Here is an 18,687-nt window from a genome sequence, read left to right on the forward strand (position 1 = left end):
AGCTATTTTCTGGATTTTTTCAATTGTACAGGTCAGGGGTCAGCAACCGTAAACACTTAAAGAGCCACAAAGGTCCTAATCGGAAACCCCCAGTTTAATTCTGGGGCCGACTGGATGTTCGTTCCCGTCCCCTCTCCCCCGAATCTCCTCCTAGCACGGCGTCCTTTTTCCTCTACCTGTCCCTGTCCTAACCGAAAGCCCTATCAATTGTGGAGCCAAAGCAGTGGGATGAAAGAGCCACATGCGGCTCCAGAGCCATGGGTTGCTGACCCCTGGTACAGGTGAACAGTTTTAAAGTGACAGGTACAAAAAGAAAACCACCTGTTGGGATATTTTCAGTAATTTTTCCAAGATCCTTCTGACACTTTTGGCTTTATCTTTGCAATATTATGAAAGTATATGAGCATTATCCTGCCTCGAAGAATATGGCATGTGCAAACCTATGTGCACTTTTAAACATGATGATAGCAATTTCTAAAATTTGAAAATGTAAATATCATTTAGTACAAACTATTGAGAATGATGTGATTCATCTCCAAGAAAAGGGTAAGGTATTATTTTTTTAACACAAAGCAATAAGGTAAAATCACCTAATGAACTGAACTAGATTTCTATCAGTTCACTTTTGAAATGAAAACTAAATGGGAGCAAATCTAACATGACTCTTCCAACAAAGTCCAAATAAAACTTCAGCTTTAAAATTAAACATTCTTTTAGATTAATGTTTTTCAACCTTGGTTGGCAACTTTAAGATGGCTGGACTCAAACTCCCAGAATCCCCTGGCCAACATGGCTGGCTGGAGAATTCCGGGAGTTGGAGTCAATCATCTTACAGTTGCCAAAGTTGACAGACACTGTTTTAGGTAATTCTGGAATGAAAAAAAAAAACCTCACACAATTAAGCAATTAAAATCAATACTTTTATTCATTTAATCCAACTAAAGATGAAGAACTTATAGTCTATCTCAGCGTTCGACTACTTCAAAACTTGTTGAATTCGGTATTCAACATGTTTTGAAGCAGGAATCTTCACCTGGCACTCGCCTTTCTCCCAGTAGTCAACATGTGAGGAAGAACTTACTGGTGTCGGCTGCCTCATGACTCGCTATTTCTTCCAGCCGAAATAGAGGTTCATGCAGTAAGTCTTGTGATTTTCTAGGTTCTGGTCAGTTTTAGAATTCGTCATGTCCTCCAGAATGAATTACCAGCGGGTACTGAGGTACCACTGCATTTTTTAGTTTGCTTGTGGGATGTGATTCTCAAAGTGTAGCATTCTCACTTCCCATTTTGATGATGAATCAACCATTGGTGTTGAAAAACCATCCTGAGTTGCCCTCTGTTTCACTCATAGTTTATTGTAGTTTATGTATCATTCTAATAATTGTTAAGTATTAAGAAAATTAAAAAGCAAAATAAAAATAGTTCTCCATATACAGGTATGAAGTCTACACACTGCTCACTCTCAAAAATCTAGTCTCCTTGGCAAAAATTCCCAACCAAAGCAATTGTTTTACTAAATGTGAGGCCCTACTTGGTCAGTTTCAGAGAAAGCACCTGTGTTTCTTGATTCCGTTCTCTTGCACTGGGCCGTCGCCATTATGCTTTCCAGTCCTGTTACTCGGGTGGTCATCCACATCAACTTTGTGAACTGCTTCTGAAAATTCTCCTGAAGAATTATCGGAATCAAAGCCTGTGTAAAGAAAGTGAACCATACTGAAACCATATTTACGGGACCCTGGGGGTTGCCCTGTAAATAATACAGTAATGGAAAGCAGCAAGCATGAAATACAGTACTTCTCTGCATATGAACTGCAAGTGTAAATGCCATAAACTGAATTTTCCGTGCTACTCCAATATGAAGAACCATACATTCCATTCTTTTGTGTTGATTACGCTTACTCCTTTAGGTGACTGCTTACGTAGACCATCTAATCTAGATAAGTTAGGCTCCTAGAATCAGTACGACAGTTTATACCAGGTTTTTCCAAACTTGTCAACTTTTAAGATGCATGGACTTTAACTCTTTGAATTTCCCAGCCTGTTCTCAAAATAAGTGTGCACCATTCCCCAGATAGCATGCCGTTCTTCGCAATGCCTTGGCAGGCTTTTCAGGCCTTCTCGTGATAAGGTCATGCCATGGGAAAGCAATTTGGAGAACAGCGCATGCTATTTGAATAGTGCAAGCAGCCTCGGGAAGATGTGGTATGGCCAGCAAGAGATAGCAACTGTCAGTTGGAGGGATGGCAGGCCAGAGGGCCAGCAAGCAGAGGGTGGCAGGCTGGCAGGGCAAGGTGGCAAGGCCCGTAGGTTGAGCAGAGCACAGGACAGCAGAGCGAGTGGAGTCCAGGGAGGTGTGGGTTGACTGGGGTCTTGCACTGGTACCCTGGGAGAGTGGCCACGGTACAAAGCTTGAAGCAACTCTGGGCAGTGGTGATGCCATAGCTAAAGCAGAGGCCTGGGGACAGTGGGGGCCCGCTGAGATTGCTGAAGGCCTCTACTTTAGCCCCAGAGCTGCCATGGAGGAGTGCCACTGTGCACTGCAGCAAAAAGGCAGAGATGGGGATTGAAGCTCTCCTGCAGTTGTTAAGTTAAGGGGAGCTGCCAAATGCCCAAATCTTATTCACATGATTGCGGGGATGCTGCAATAACGATTAACTTTAGGGACCAAGTAATTAAGTACCATTCATAACTTCAAACCGTTGCTTAACAAATAGTCATAACATGAGGAGTACCTGAACAAAATCATGGAAAAGGAGAAGTATTCAGGTAAAAAGTGGCACAGCCACAGTGTGGTTGTATAAGTATGGTGGTTTTTTTTTCTTTAACATTAGATTTTTATCCCTCTTTTGTTTTATATATAACCCAAGGTGGCAAACTGTCTCCCCAGAATAACCACTCTCTGAGGGGGGCTGGGCTGAAAGAGGGACTGGCCCAAAGTCACCCAATCAGCTTTCATGTGTAAGACAGGACTCAAACTCATATTCTGCTGGTGATTGGTCCAAAGATACCAGTTAGCTTTCATGACTAAGGTTGGACTGGAACTCATATTCTGCTGGTGATTGGTCCAAAGTCATCCACTTGGCTTTCATTCCTAAGGAATGTCTAGAACTCAGTCTGCTGATTCCTAGGTCAAGCATGTTAAGTATGACACCAAACTGCTTCCTTTATATAAATTGTTTTCTAGGCTAAACAGCTATGGTCCAGGGAAATCACTTTTTTTTTGCCCCAAGAAACACAATGCATCACAACACAGGATGCTTGAATCATAGTAATGGCAACTGTCATTATTTTTCAAAGAGAATTCTGAGCTACGAAATTTGTGTGAGCCTCAGTGTCGCTTCTGTGAACTATCAGATCTCTGACTTAAAAGACTTCTGGTTTTGAAGTGGCTGCTAGTTGAGCAGGGCGGGGTGGTGGCTAAGAGATCTTTTGCCCACAGGCTCATTATCACACACCTAGACTACTGCGATGTGCTCTGTGTGGGACTGCTCTGAAGACTACCTGAAAGCTGCAGCTGATACAGCATGTAGCAGCCCATGTGCTGGCACTTTGCACTGACAGCACATTCTCCCTGTGGTTTGAGTCCAGCATGGAATCCCAACAGACATGTCGATGCAATTCAAAGTATTGTTTTGACTACAAAGCTGTACGTCACTTGATGCGTGATTACCTGCAAAACTGGCTTCTCTTGCCACAAGAGCATCACAATTGTCCTGGGGTAAAAAATGTAGGGACTTTTTCAGGCAGTCACCGAGAGTCAACACTGACTTGAAGGCAGCACACAAACAATAAATATACCACTGTAAATAAGTCGGCACAGTCCTTACTACTGTTTTGGGTAACATACCCACATTCCTCTCACTTTAGATTACAAGCTGTCTAGTAGAAAATGTCAATTTCATTTTCCAAAGCCTGAAAGGCAAACTAATATGTAAGGGAACTGGCTGGTGGTTCAATTGTGTCTGCCATATGGGTAATATCAGTTGAGAATGAAGGAGAAAAGTAAACAAAGTCAGAGGCCATTTATCTCAGGTTAACAGCTTATGAATTATAGGTTGATGCTTACAGAGTTTTAAAAAGGAAAGAGGAGATTAGAAGTTGTCCATTTAATATTCATTTTCATTACAGGAATGAGGTATGGCTATCTAGCAAGGGCATGGAAGAATAGACAGTCACCAACTTAAAACAGTCTTTTTAACTCTGGACAGGATGTAGTGAGATTTTAGTCAGTGCAGAAACTACTGTATTTTCCGGACTATAAGCCGCTACTTTTCCCCCACGCTTTGAACCCTGCGGCTTGTACAACAATGCGGCTTATCTATAGATTTTTCTTCGCTAACTGCCATCAGGGGGTGCAAAAACGTGACAGACGCAAGAGATCAATGCAAAGAAGAAGACGCTACCGGTAGTTTTTGGCGCGCTCGACGCAAGCAGCACAACACGCACGAACGCAAAGTATTTTTCACACCCTCATCATGCAAAGTAGACGAAGAAAACTATATGATGCAGCTTCTAAGTTGAAAGCAATCAATCTGTCTATCCAGGAAGGAAAAAGAGCTGCTGCACGTAAGCTTGGAGTTAATGAATCAATGGTGAGACGTTGGAGACGTCTGGCCGCATGCGAAGAGCATTCTTCTCTTTCTGTGTAAACATCTCATTTCACAACGTATATATCTGCGGCTTATGGTCTGATGCGGCTAATATATGTAAAAATATTTTTTTCTTTTAAAATTTAGTAGGTGCGGCTTATATTCTGATGCGCTCTATAGTCCAGAAAATACAGTATGTCTAGTTGTAATCATAATACATCTAGAGCAGGGGTGTCAAACTCGATTTCATTGAAGGCTGCATCAGGATTGTATTTTACCTCGGAGGGCCAGAGTGGGCGTGCCCAGAGTGGGTGTGGTCAGCTCAACATCACTCGTGTCAGGGGTGCCTGTGGTGGCCCGAGCCCTCTGCCAGAGAAAACAGGCTCCTGAGCTCCGTTTTCGGCTGCAACGGCCTCCTGTAAGTAACCCTCTGCCAATGAAAACAGAGCTCAAGAGGGCTGTGTGCAGCCCACCCGAGTTCTGTTTTTGCTGGCAGAGGCACCGCAGGCCAGTCTTTCGCCGTTTTCAGGGTGGCCCTGCGGGCCAGATCTAATCACCCCGCGGGCCGGATCTGGCCCCGGGCCTTGAGTTTGACACCCCTGATCTAGAGTAGCCTTTCTACCTATCAGGCCCAGGCCAAGGATGATGTACAACAATCCAGCCGAAGTTCAGTGCTTTATCTGCTTACACCATATCGACAGAATCTTACCAAATTAAACCTATGTAGACGATAGGTTACTCTATTACTCTACAGATTAATTCTTGTAGATTACAGGTAATCCTCGATTTACAACAGTTCATTTAGTAACCATTCAAAGTTACAGCAGCACTGAAAAAAAGTGACTTAGGACCATTTTTCACAGTTTTTCACAGTTAAAACCTTTGCAGCATCCCCATGGTCATGTGATCAAAAATAAAGACGCCTGACAACTGGTCCGTATTTATGACGGTTGCAGTGTCTCGGGGTCATGCGATCACCTTTTGCGATCTTCTGACAAGCAAAGTCACGGGGGAAGCCAGATTCACTTAACGACTAGGTTACTAACTTAACAACTATGGTGATTCACTTAAACAACTGTGGGAAAGAAATGTCTTACAATGGGGCAAAACTCACTTTAGAAATATCTCACTTAACAACAAAAATGTTAGGCTCAATTGTGGTTGCATGTTGAGGACCACCTGTGTTCTATAAACCTATGGAGTATATATATAGATTACTCTAACCCTAACAAATATGTCCTGGGGGGAAAATACTATCCTAACTCTCTTCCTATGTCTCCAGTCCAGCTCTGGCCTCTGTTTTCTCTTGTCTCACAATCCTCCATGGCAGGGGTCCCCAAACTTGGCAACTTTAAGACTTGTGGACTTCAACTCCCAGAATTCTGGGAGTTGAAGTCCACAAGTCCTAAGGCCAAGTTGGGAGGCCTCTGTTCCATGGAGTGTGCTACTTCTTTCCTTGGAAACTGACTCTTCACTATCACACCACCTCCACTTTCAGAGGCACAATCCATCACATGACCCTCAAGGAACCCACAGAATCATGTGCAAGGACTCAGAGACCCCCCTGCCAAAAAATGATTTTAAAAAATAAGAACATTTCACAATACTTCTGATCTTGTTTTGCAATATTTACCACAACAGCAACACAGCAGTCTGGCAGCTGAGCTGCTGCTCGTAAGAAGTCTCACCACTGTAAGCACTATTATGAAGTTCAAAAAAAAATGATGTGTTATGAGTTCTTTTCCACATCACAATCTCTTGTGTAACCTCTAGTGACCCCACATGGGACTGCCGTTGAGAAAGGCCGATCTGCAGAGTACATGGTAAGGAAGAGCTGTTCTGAATCATGCTTTAAAACTCAGCAAAGACGCATTAAATGACTTTTATGTTATCAAAGACTTTCACATTCTTCTCTATCTGAAGAGGTTCAGAGTATTCTAGGGCATATGGGTAAGTACAGCATATACAATCAGTTGGTACTGTGTATTTTTCCATTGACTCTTATGAGTGCACTCTTATGGTCAAAAATGCAGCACAATGTAGTGACATATGTGGAGATCTGTACATTGGAGAAACAAAACAACCCCTTCACAAGCGCATGGCACAACATAGGAGAACAAACCCGTTCAGCAGTCCACCTGCATTTGAAAAGCAAAAGACACTCCTTTGAAGATGGCAAAGTCCACATTCTGAATAGAGAGGACCACTGGTTTGAAAGAGGGGTCAAAGAAATGGAACAGTCCTCTCTCAACAGAAGATGAGGGATACACTACCACCTATCTCAGCACAGTTCCAAGAAGGCCCCACACTCATTTGCACTATTCAGTGGACCCTGAGGGCACAGATAAACCTCCAATTGGCCTCAATGATTCCCATAGGGAGTGCTATGATGGTGAGGAATATAAATCCTTCCCCATTCAGTCAATCTTTTTTGGATGAGGAATCTTTTTGGATGAGAAGCGAAGTGTCTTCAAAGAAAAAACAAAGAAAGTCCAGTTAATTCTTGAAAAAGCACCTTTGGGACAACCATGACCTGGATGACTGAGAATCTCCATAGACACTTATGGACAAAAGTACATTCGAAGACATAACCAGCAATCTTCTAAGACTTAATGCAACAGGCAAAAGATGTTAAAGAAATAAATAAAATAAATAAATAAAGAAATAAATAAAATTCTCTTTTAGGGAAGCCTTCCACTTGTTTCGAACCTTTTCATGGTATATTCTAATATTCCAACTATGTCCCTATGTCCCACTTAGTTCTGATCCATGACCAAATATGAATATTGTACAAGTTTATCACATATATAGACTTCCTGACACAATCTATGCACAAAACCAGTGGGTGTTTTGGTTTAAAGAATTTCTGATGCAATACAGGAGAAATATTACCACATACTGTACAATATCTGGATTTAATAAGGACATGGTCAGTTCCTGCCATACCATAGAAATATCACAACTGGCATTCATGAGATGTATAATATGCTCAAACAAGAACATTAGTTTCCGCTTCAGACTGCTTATTTTTCAATAATGAATAATGTCAGTTTTTCACAACTTGAAAGTCCTCCAGATTTATTGAATTGTACTATGCAATGTGAATCAGATTGCAGGCACGTACAAATTCCGACTATTTTAAGTAGTGACCATTACATGTGCATCACACGCTTTACAAGCTTAGATACTTCGAATGTTAAAAAACACAAAGCAGACTATAATGTAATACCAATAAGCACTCTGTATTACAGCCCACTCTTGATAGCATATTACCCCCAACAACCTAACTCCTCATTTTACTGACCTCGGAAGGATGGAATGAGAGTCAACCTTGAGCCGGTCAGGATCAAACTCCAGACTGTAGGCAGAATTAACTTGCAATACTGCATTCTAACCACTGCGCCAGCACAGCCAGAACAAACTGTTAGAAATATGTGAACTAGAAGCTTTTGGTCTAATGTCTCTTACAGACTCACTAACTACGTTAGTGAGGACAAGCAAGAAACAGAGTTATTGTCTGTTAAAAAACAATATGAACAAATTTTCCTGGTGCAATCCAATTACATTAGGATAAGTCCAGTGTGTTTTCCTCATACCTGACATCTATTGATCAACGATCAACTGATCTATCAATTAATCAGACTGTGAGAAGTAAAGGATTAGGGTAGAAGTAAAGGATTTAACTGAAGCATCAGCTCTGAAAGAAAGAGTTATAGGTGGCGAAATCCTGTTTTACTATTATTCCCCTTGGCAGGGCAAAGGATGATGTCACACATTAATTTGTGCCACATCATAACATTCCAGCAACTGTAATTATCTAATGATAATCAGATCCCAAGGGATCCCAATACTTAATTTTGGTATTGTAATAATAATGGCATTTATGGGAGCCTGTATAGGTGTTAAAAGAGCTGCTTCTAACGTATGTGGGAAATACATGGAAGGCATTTGAAAATGTTGCTATTGTACCATGTACCATATGGGTATCCAAATCAAACAAAACATTATTCAATTTTTTAAAAGAATTATAAATATAATGTATGTCTTTGGGGGTATGGAAACACAAACTGGTGATGTACTGATATGTAGCAAAAACATCTCCCCAGCACATTGATAGATCAGAATGTCTGTAGCTCAGACATTCTCATAAACTATGGGGTCCTTGGTGGTCTCTGAGCTTGGTGCATTATGTTTCATTACCAATGAAATGCATTAAAACCACTGTACTCAGAGACCACCAAAGACCCTACAGCACATTTTATATTGTAGGCATGGAGTCTCATACCAGGAAAGGATCTGAAGGACTGGAAGACTTTCTAATAACCTTGAAAAAGTCCCATATCATGGACTGTCTAAAGGTGTATGGCCCTATTTTCAGCAACTGTTTCAATAAGAGAACGGAAAGAGTAGTCACATCAGTCCTGTGCAAGTTTTGTTGAAGCTTGAAAACTAAATAAGTGATGTCACTTCATTACCTATCTACTTAGCATTATTTTTATAACACAGACTTCAGGGTGGGCGATTTCTCAAGCATTATTTTATACATGTCCTCAGGCCAAGGGATACAAGGAGTAGGGCACCCCCAAACTAGACAGGGCTGGGATTTTCCAGATATATGGGAGGATGTTGTTAGAATTGTGTCTATAGTACAGCTTGAAATATATCACTTCTGTATTTCTCTCCTCAAAACGGTAGGAAACTATAGGCATCAATTTTCAGTAAACATAATAAAATTCAGAAGGAGGGTTGCAAGGTCCTCAAACAGTCAAAGAGTTTTATCTTTTTCTTCATATCAAATAGTTAGACCAAGTGTGGACCTTAAAATGTAAATACTTTGGCAAGTTTTTTTAAATTTTTTAAACTTTGTTAAGCTTTTAAACTTTTAAACAGCATAAACTTAAGTTACCTCAAACTTCCATACAACCAACAATACTTTTACAACCAACAATATTTTTTCAGTTAACAGCCATAGAGATAAATTTTCAAAGGTTAATTTGCACATAAACGTAATTATAGATGATCTGGATATTTGTATTCCTAAAGCTAATTACAGAGCTTAACAAGGAAGAAACCAAATTAAAGTTCACAAATTAACAAAAAGCACTGACACTGTTCCGCCCAAAAAACCAACCAACTTCTTTTCACTCACATATATCCCTTGCATATATAAAACAAACATTACGCTGGAGAACCCATGATTGGATGCTCTATCTAGTTTCTTATCATTTTAAAAGTAAAGACAACTGATGACATCTCAAAGAGCTGAATCAAAATAATACAGTATTGCTGTTCTCTGTTCACACATCTCAAACTTCAAACAACAAGAGAAGACCTAAAGCAAAGTTTGCAAAAGAGAGAGAAAATCTAACCATAAACAAAAAAAAAAGTACAATCAAGGTTAGGTTTGGCTTTCATGGCCACCGAAGGTTGGAGTGCCAACACGCAAGAACTCATCCGATTTCTTGAGATGTTTATCAACCATAGCAACAATATCATTCCTTTTAACTCCTTAAACAGCAAACACTCCACAGCATAATCCACTCAGAATTGAGTTGAATGTGCTTCCGTAGATTGTAAGAATGGTGTCTTTGGTATTAAAAACAAGGGGAGAAATGGTGACTTACGAGCAAGCTTGTTTTTAGAAGTCTTCTTCTTCTTCCACATCTTGAAAAGTAACAGCAGACCTCATTTGACTAAGCTCCACCTCCAAGTGATTCAGGAAGGTGAGCCGGCCTGAGTCATCATAGTACATTATAAAAGGAATGAGACTACCCTTTGAAATGAAGTAACTTATATTTAAATGCCACATAAAAGCCAAGGGGCAAGGTGATGGAGTTTTATTTTTAATCACAAATATTTTAGAGTACGGTAACTAACAAAGGAGCTACACAGAACTAGGGGGAAAAAAGATCTGTTTCTCTAAAGGCTATGTATATCATAAATTATAAAATATATGTGCTATAACAATAAACAGTTAAAGATTATGTTAAACAAATAGTCCATGCTCTTCTGACATTGAGGAAAGTAAAAGGCACATGAGAAAAGACTTATAAGTGCAGTATCTGTAACATTAAAAATCATAGCCTATTGTATTTGCAGATATGGCCTTTAGTTTAAACAACATCAGAATCCAAAGTTTTTTTCAGTTTGTCAAAATCCTTCTGGAAAGTTGACCCTTACAGTTGAACATACTTAAGGCAAAAAATATATAACTTACTCACACACAATATACTAATACTAATAATATACTAATACTAATAATTTGCAATTACATATTCTTTTAGTAATTTCTACAGTAGTTCAAAGCCAAATAAATAAACAAATCAGTATATTTCTTACAAATTAATGTGCTTAGTAGAATGTAATTCACCAAGCCCTATCAACTGCAACCCAAGAAAAACATGGCCAGTTCTTTGACCTAATCATTTGTTTCCATATGTTATATACATGAACATGTTTTTCACAAGCACTTGAGAAGATAAGAGCCAACCTAGACTAGAACTCTATGGTTGGACAGAAACATTCAGAAATCATGTTTTTATGGTACTGGAGATGCAGTTATCTAAACTAACAGCATTCATGAATTATTCAAGCTGACCCTTCAAAACTATCTTAGCTGTTGGCCACTTCCAGATCTAGTGGTTCTGAATCCTGGAGTATAGCTATGTTTTCTATAAGAACTTTTATATAAATGCCATGTTATTACTAAGCAACAATCCAGAATGAAATATGGAATTCAGCAATAAGAAAAATGACACGAGAGTATTTTGCATGCAACTTTTATTAGAGAAGTTGGAAACTATTGTACTGTTAAACCACTAGCAAGTTCAAATTTTCAACTTTTAGGTACTCAGAAGTCTATTTAGGAAGAGAAGAAATTATCAGTTTATATTGGATTCTCGCAGTAGTACTCTTATAGTTATTATAAACTGAGGTCCATAAACAGCAAAAGAAATGTTGATGAAATGATCAAATAGAGTAGAGCAAGAATCGCTTCAAAGTACCACTTCTACACCAATTATATATGTGTGTGTGCGTGTGTGTGTGTGTCTGTGTGTGTGTTATGTATATACACATACACACACAGTCCACAGTTTCAAGGTAAAGGTTCCCCTCGCACATATATGTTAGTCGTTTCCGGCTGTAGGAAACATTTCCACAGCTTACAACAGTTCATTTACTGACCATTCAAAGTTACAACGGCACTGAAAAAAGTGACTTATGACCATTTTTCATACAAATGTCGCAGCAACCCCAGAGTCACATGATCAAAAACCAGACACTTGTCACCTAATTGATATTTCTGACAGTTGCAGTGTCCTGGGGTCCTGTAATCTCCTTTTGCAACCTTCTGACAAGCAAAGTCAATAGGGCAGCCAGATTCACTTAACAATCCTGTTACTCACTTAACAACTGCAGTGATTCACCTAACAACGGTGATCAAAAAAGTCGTAAAATGGGGCAAAAATTCACTTAACAAATGTTTCACTTAGCAACAGAAGTTTTGGGCTCAGTTGTGGTCGTAAGTCGGGGACTACCTGTTCTCTCTCTCTCTCTCTCTCTCTCTCTCTCTCTCTCTCTCTCTGTGTGTGTGTGTGTGTGTGTGATATCTGTTTTTATGGCATATGAGGGGGGAAAAAACCACCACCAACACTGCAAATAGAAAATAAAGCTGCTTTCTTGCTCTCGCAAGGGAAAAGTTTTTCAACCTGAATGTCAATTGTCTGTCAAGAATTCCTGAGTGAAAGGTTCAACCTCTTAGCAAAGCAAAGCTCACAGTTTGAGATCAACAATCCGGGAGGAAGAAGAAGAAAAAAATCTCCACCTAGAAACTCAAGCACAGGAATTGTTCTCTAAGCAAGCAGGCAACTCTCCCTGCCCTGTTTACACCGCCCAGCCAAGATTATTAAGAGATGCAACGCAGCAAGGAAGGATTCTTTCATTAACGCCTCCGAGTTAAATACGTCATTTTGAAAGCAGCCTTGACGCAGCAGCAGCATCACCAGGAGTTTCCACAAAGAGTCCTTGGCATGGAGGATGTTACAATGCCAACAGAGAGTGTCAAGATTTGGGTATCCTGACACATTGTACAGTTTCCACAAAAAGTCAAGAATACCACTAACACATTCGTTTTTTAGATAATAACATAAGTCAACGTTATTATTATTACGCCGGCTATTTCAGTAGTGCAAAATTTGTTTTTATTTTCAGTCAATGCAATCTCTACAGAAAGGGAGATACAATCAACAATAGCCAGAACAAATCAAACCAAGGTGCTGTGTCATAAAAAAGACAGCTCTTTACCAGTTTATCAGGGTGGCAAAATCTATTCCTGGGTTTTAAACCACTTCAGACAGCACTTCATTCTCTTCATGCTCTTCTGTAATTAAAACAAGGCCGTCTCTATTTATAAAGCTGCTAACTCAACGAGTTTAATTGCAGATTTTTCTGGAATAGCTTTTTTTTAATGTGTTGGGACTTAATGCTATTTTCTCCTATGTTTGTACTAGCATGGCCTCAATGAGGGTGAAATATGTTTTGAGAAACAAAGGAAAAAATATCTAGAGTAACCAGTGTATTGACTCTCCCAAACCGGTCTAATATTCCCTATTGGTTTTAAAAACGGCAGTCACCTGTTTTTCTAGTTTTTGTTTTCTCCTCTATCCCTCACAAAGCTCTGAGACCGCTTATCTAAAACCGAAATATGCCTTTTGCCTTTTCCCCTAATCACCATCATAGCTATTTAACTACCATTAGACCCTAGTTTTCAATGTGGTAACAAGAAAAGGGCCATCTGGTTATGCCTTCTTGTAAGATGTAAGCTTTAAGAAGCCAAAGGAGCCAATTAATTCTTCATGTTTGCATGTTGCTTTTCTAAAATAATACGGCAAGGCTCTGGATGGCCATCAAATATTCTGGGCTGTGGGTATTTCTAAGAATGCATGACCAAGTGTTCAAGAGTGCTAGTTTTTTTTTTTCTTTTGTTTTCGGTGCATCTTTTTCTGGTTTATTTTCGTCAGCACAGGAGCACTTAGTCTGTTATTAGAGTATGTGAGAAAGCAACAAGAACACTCATCTTCATAATCTGACATGCAATAGATTTCAAGAGAGAGAGGGAGAGGGAAGGAGAGAGAATTAACTGTATTATAATTGAACCTCATTTACAAAATAATATTTTTATCTGTATGGAAAACTAGTAATGTGTGAAACAGCCTGGGAGGGGCAAGGTTACAAAGTTAACATTAATCATGTTAAGAGTTTAGGGTACTAAATTGAGGTATTTAAGAATGAATGCCATGAGGTTCCGAGAATTTGCTTTTATCTCCTTTTTCATCAGAAAGAAAGAAGGAAGGAAGGAAGGAAGGAAGGAAGGAAGGAAGGAAGGAAGGAAGGAAGGAAGGAAGGAAGGAAGGAAGGAAGGAAGGAAGGAAGGAAGGAAGGAAGGAAGGAAGGAAGGAAGGAAGGAAGGAAGGAAATTTCCTAAGCAAAAATAATTGCCTAACAATTTGCAAAACAAGCAGAATAACAGTTGGGAGAGACCTGGAGATCGCCTCAAGCAGGAGACCCTAAACCGTTTCAGACAAACCTGGGAATAATCAAAGCACTATAAGAAAAGGAGTGGCAGAATCTGGGAGATGGAGTTAAAAGAGGAATCAGCCTAGAATCCCTACATAGCTACAAGTCCCCCTTCAATTCTGTAGATTCCTATCTGACTCCAAGCAGGTACTAACTATCAGTTGAGAAGATTCTGTTTGGCAAGAAATCAGTTAAATTGGACCTTCACATGTGACCCTGGGTGTTGTTTTTTTTGCGCTTGATAAACTGGTACCCCTTTCCCTGAGCACCTCGTTCATTCTGGGTTCTTTCGCTAGTAGGAAGAGCAATAGAGAGAGGACAGCAGGCTACTAGGACCTCCAAGGGCTCTTCTTTCACTAAGGCTGCTGCTAAAGCATTGGTTGACTCAGGAGCAGGAGGTATGGTGATGAGATCATGGTGGTTCTGCTCCTCCACTAGGCTCCTATCAAGGCCTTATGCCAGGGGTCCCCAAACTTGGCAACTTTAAGACTTGTGGACTTCAATTCTGGGAGTTGAAGTCCACAAGTCTTAAAGTTGCCAAGTTTGGAGACCTCTGCCTTATGCGATGAGAGAGGTTTGTTTTGTTGAAAGAAAAAGTTTGAAGGCATAAGGAATAGACAAGGGGGGAATCCAGCAGATGTTATAGGCCCCACAAGACAGAAACACAGGATCCTGGTTTCTTATCAATTTTGACTTTATGCTGTGTTAACTTACCTGTGACAGCATCATAAAATTCCTCTTCACTATTCATTCTTTTAGTTGGTCTTTCTCTCCCTTCAGTATCTCATTAATGCATAGTTGTTATTGATGTGAACACGTTTTCAATGAAAGCAAAATAGCTCCAGATGTCCTGTAGAGAGAGGAGGAAAAATAAAAATAAGTAATGTTCTTTATTTATATCTGGGTTATCTCAAAGACCCAGCCCTAATTTGTTTCATGCAGTTACCCAATGTAATTAGTTCATATGAAATTTCTACAATGTAATTACATTGGGCAACTTCATAAAATAAATTAAAACAATTTCAGCGCGCAGACTACTTTGATTTGCGACATCTCCTTGCCAGGTTTTGTCTAAATCAGCCTTCTCAAACTAAGGAATTTAAAAAGAAAACTTCAGCACAAAATTGAGGAATTAAAACTTAGCAAATTCTGTTCTTCCACCTCAGTCATGGAGAGTGAGATGAGTTTTTAGACTACTGCTCTGGGAATTTAATACAGGTAGTCCTCAACTTACAACAGTTCATTTAGTGACCATTCGAAGTTACACTGGCATTGAAACAGGTGACTTATGACCTTTTTTCACACTTATGACCATTGTAGCATCCCCATGGTCATGTGATTTACATTTGGATGCTTGACAACTGGTTCATATTTATGATGGTTGCAGTATCCCAGGGACATGTGATCCCCTTTCGTGACCTTCTGACAAGCCAAGTCAATGGGAGAGCCAGATTCATTCAACAACAGTGTTACTAACTTAACAAGTGCAGTGATTCACTTCACAAACGTGGCAGGAAAAGTCGTAAAATGGGGCAAAACTTACCTAACGAATTGCTCACTTAGCTACATACATTTTGGGCTCATGTGTGGCCATAAGCCAAGGACTACCGGTAATGTTAAAACATAGGAAAACGGTGTATTGAAACATAAAAAACAGCTAGGATATTTTTAAAAGTTAACCTTGAGCACAATCGGGTTGTAAAAAAAAGTGGAACTTGTGATCATAATGTTAGTTTAGCTGTCAAATCTTATTTTTTGTTAGATCGGCAAACAAGTGAGATATTTCTAATGATTCTATTTACAGAATAATGGAGTATATGAACCACAGCACATGCAGTAAAAGGAATGCTTTGCTACATCCATGTGACCACAGTGCTGTGCAAACTCCAATGCTCGCCAGTTGGCTTTCTGGTGCAATTCAAGGTGCACGTCATTCCCTATAAAGCTTGCTTGCTTGCTTACTAATTATTTATTTATTTATTATTTATTATTTATTTATTTATTTATTTATTTATTTATTTATTTATTATTTATTTATTATTTATTTATTATTATTTATTTATTTATTTATTTATTTATTTATTTATTTATTTATTTATTTACTTAATTTATTTGCCAATTGTTTACAAGATAATAAGTATAAGTATATACATAGTTGTGAATACATGAAATGGGTACATATAAGAAAAATAAAAGAATAAGAGAAACAATAGGACAGGGACGGTAGGCACGTTGGTGCGCTTATGCACGCCCCCTACAGACCTCTTAGGAAAGGGGTGAGGTCAATAGTAGACAGTCTAAGGTTAAAGTTTTTGGGGTTTGGGAAGAAACTACAGAGTCGGGTAGAGTATTCCAGACATTGACCACTCTATTGCTGAAGTCGTATTTCCTGCAATCAAGTTTGGTGCGGTTTACTTTGAGTTTGTATCTATTGTGTGCTCTTGTGTTGTTATGGTTGAAGCTGAAGTATTCACTGACAGGTAGGACATTGCAAGGTATGATTTTATATACCATGCTTAAGTCAGACCGAAGGCAGGCGTAATTCAAGGTTTTCTAGTTCTAGAATTTCAAGTCTGGTGGCATAAGGTATTCTACAACGAGTAGAGGAGTGGAGAACTCTTCTTGTGAAATATTTCTGGACTTTCTCAATTGTGCTAATATCAGATACGTAATGTGGGTTCCAGACTGATGAACTGTATTCGAGTATTGGTCTAGCAAATGTTTTGTATGCTCTGGTTAGTAGTGTGATATTACCAGAGAAAAAGCTACGTAGGATTAGGTTAACAACTCTTAATGCCTTTTTGGCTATGTAGTTGCAGTGGGCTCTAGCACTTAGATCATTAGAGGTGAGTATTCCAAGGTCCTTTACAGAGCTAGGGTCATCAACAAGTTCTTGACTATTCAGCTTGTATTTTATTTTCTGATTTTTTTGCCAATATGTAAGACAGAGCATTTATTTGTTGAGATTTGAAGTTGCCATTTGTTTGACCATTCAGATACATAGTCAAGATCTTTTTGTAGGGTAGCAGTATTGTCTGTGGTATTGAACAGCTTTACATCATCAGCGAAGAGAACATAATTGCTCTTAATATGATCACAGAGTTCGTTTATGTAGAGTATGAAGAGTTGGTCCTAGAACACTGCCTTGGGGGACACCACTATTGACAGGTACAGAATTTGATAGGGCGCTTCCAATTTTGACCATTTGTTGTCTGTTTGACAGGAATGCTTCTATCCAGTTATTCAGTTGTCCAGAGATACCATAGGATTTTATTTTTAGGAGTAGTTTGTCGTGTACCACTGAATCAAAGGCTTTACAGAAGTCTATGTAGATTGCGTCTATTGCTTTGCCCTGGTCGAGTTGTGTCGTCCATATGTTTTTGCAGTGTAAGAGTTGTAGATTACAGGATAGTTTTTTTCTGAAACCAAATTGTTTATTGGAGAGTAGGTTATTTGTCTCTAAGTGGAGGATGATGGATTGGTTAATAATTGATTCCATGACTTTACAGGTGACGCAGCATAAGGAGATTGGCCTGTAATTTTCAACTAGGCTTGGGTCTCCCTTTTGAAGATGGGGATGACTGTGGCTTGTGACCATAGGTTAGGCAAGGAGCTGGTCCTGAAAGATTTTTCAAAGATTATGCTTAGAGGTTTGGCTATGGCAGTGGATAGCTTTCTTAAGAAGTAGGCACATATTCCATCCGGTCCAATAGATAGAGATGGTTTTAGATTACGTAGTGATTTTTCAACATTGTCTTCTGTGAAATCGATATGTATTAGATCATTATTGTTATCTGTGGTATGGCTAGGAAATACTGGGCATGATCCATTGCTGTTTACAAATACTGAGCGAAGAATGTGTTAAAGATGTTGGCTTTAATGGTGTCGTCGTTGCAGTCTTTACCATCAGGTCCTATCAAGGGAGGATGGACCTTGAGTCTTTTAGTTTGTTGTTTACAAAATTGTAAAAGCACGGGTGGAATTGGTGCTTAGAAGGTTTTCCTCTTGTTTAATGTGATAATTGGTGCATTCGGTCTTTATCTGGTGGCATAAATTTTTGTATCGGTTTTTGAAATTGGTAACGTGACCAGATTTGTTTTTCCTCCAGAGTGATCTCTTTTTGGATTGAAGTTTCCTTATTGATATGGGTAATCTGCTTTTTTGTTTTGTTTTGGGAGTTGTTGTTGGTACATATAGTTTGATGACTCTTTTGACTTCAAGTAAAAATATGTTGTAATGGTCTTCAACAGTATTGCATCCAGTGAATAGAGATTGCCAATCCAGGGATGAGAGATCGTTGTCTATAAGATCATAGTTGCCTTTTTGAAGTTACAATTGGGGATTACATCATTGTGGTGATTTTTGTGTGGACGTATGTTGAGACAAAAGTCAATCATATTGTGGTCACTACTGGAAAAGGGTTCTTTAGTTTGTATTCCGTAAATTAAATTCAAACTATTGCAGAAGATGAGATCGAGGCAGTTGTTTAGTCTAGTGTTGTTGGTTACTAGTTGTTCCAGTC

The 18,687-nt window shown here is 39.2% G+C and overlaps 1 protein-coding gene across 6 annotated transcripts in view; it reads right to left on the reverse strand.

Moving 5' to 3' along the window:
- OSBPL2 (oxysterol binding protein like 2) overlaps positions 1-18,687 on the reverse strand; it is a 69,564-nt gene that overhangs the window by 36,134 nt on the left and 14,743 nt on the right. For 3 of the 6 annotated variants that reach the window (XR_015748420.1, XM_026664889.2, XM_087959201.1), the window contains exons 1-2: positions 10,214-10,292; positions 1,555-1,690 (exon numbers count right to left, since the gene is read on the reverse strand). Coding sequence is in view for 5 of the 6 variants with exons in the window: in XM_026664889.2 (XP_026520674.2) it covers positions 1,555-1,690; positions 10,214-10,253 (176 nt within the window). In the remaining variant the exon portion in view is untranslated. Of the gene's footprint in view, positions 1-1,554; positions 1,691-10,213; positions 10,293-14,879; positions 15,016-15,708; positions 15,782-18,687 lie in introns of those variants that run through there. The other 3 variants (XM_026664890.2, XM_087959203.1, XM_087959202.1) reach the window with 2 other exon arrangements.

The sequence above is a fragment of the Notechis scutatus genome, chromosome 3, assembly GCF_049901735.1.
Source record: "Notechis scutatus isolate UNSWTSFEM ecotype Mainland chromosome 3, rNotScu1.2, whole genome shotgun sequence".
NCBI lineage: Eukaryota > Metazoa > Chordata > Lepidosauria > Squamata > Elapidae > Notechis > Notechis scutatus.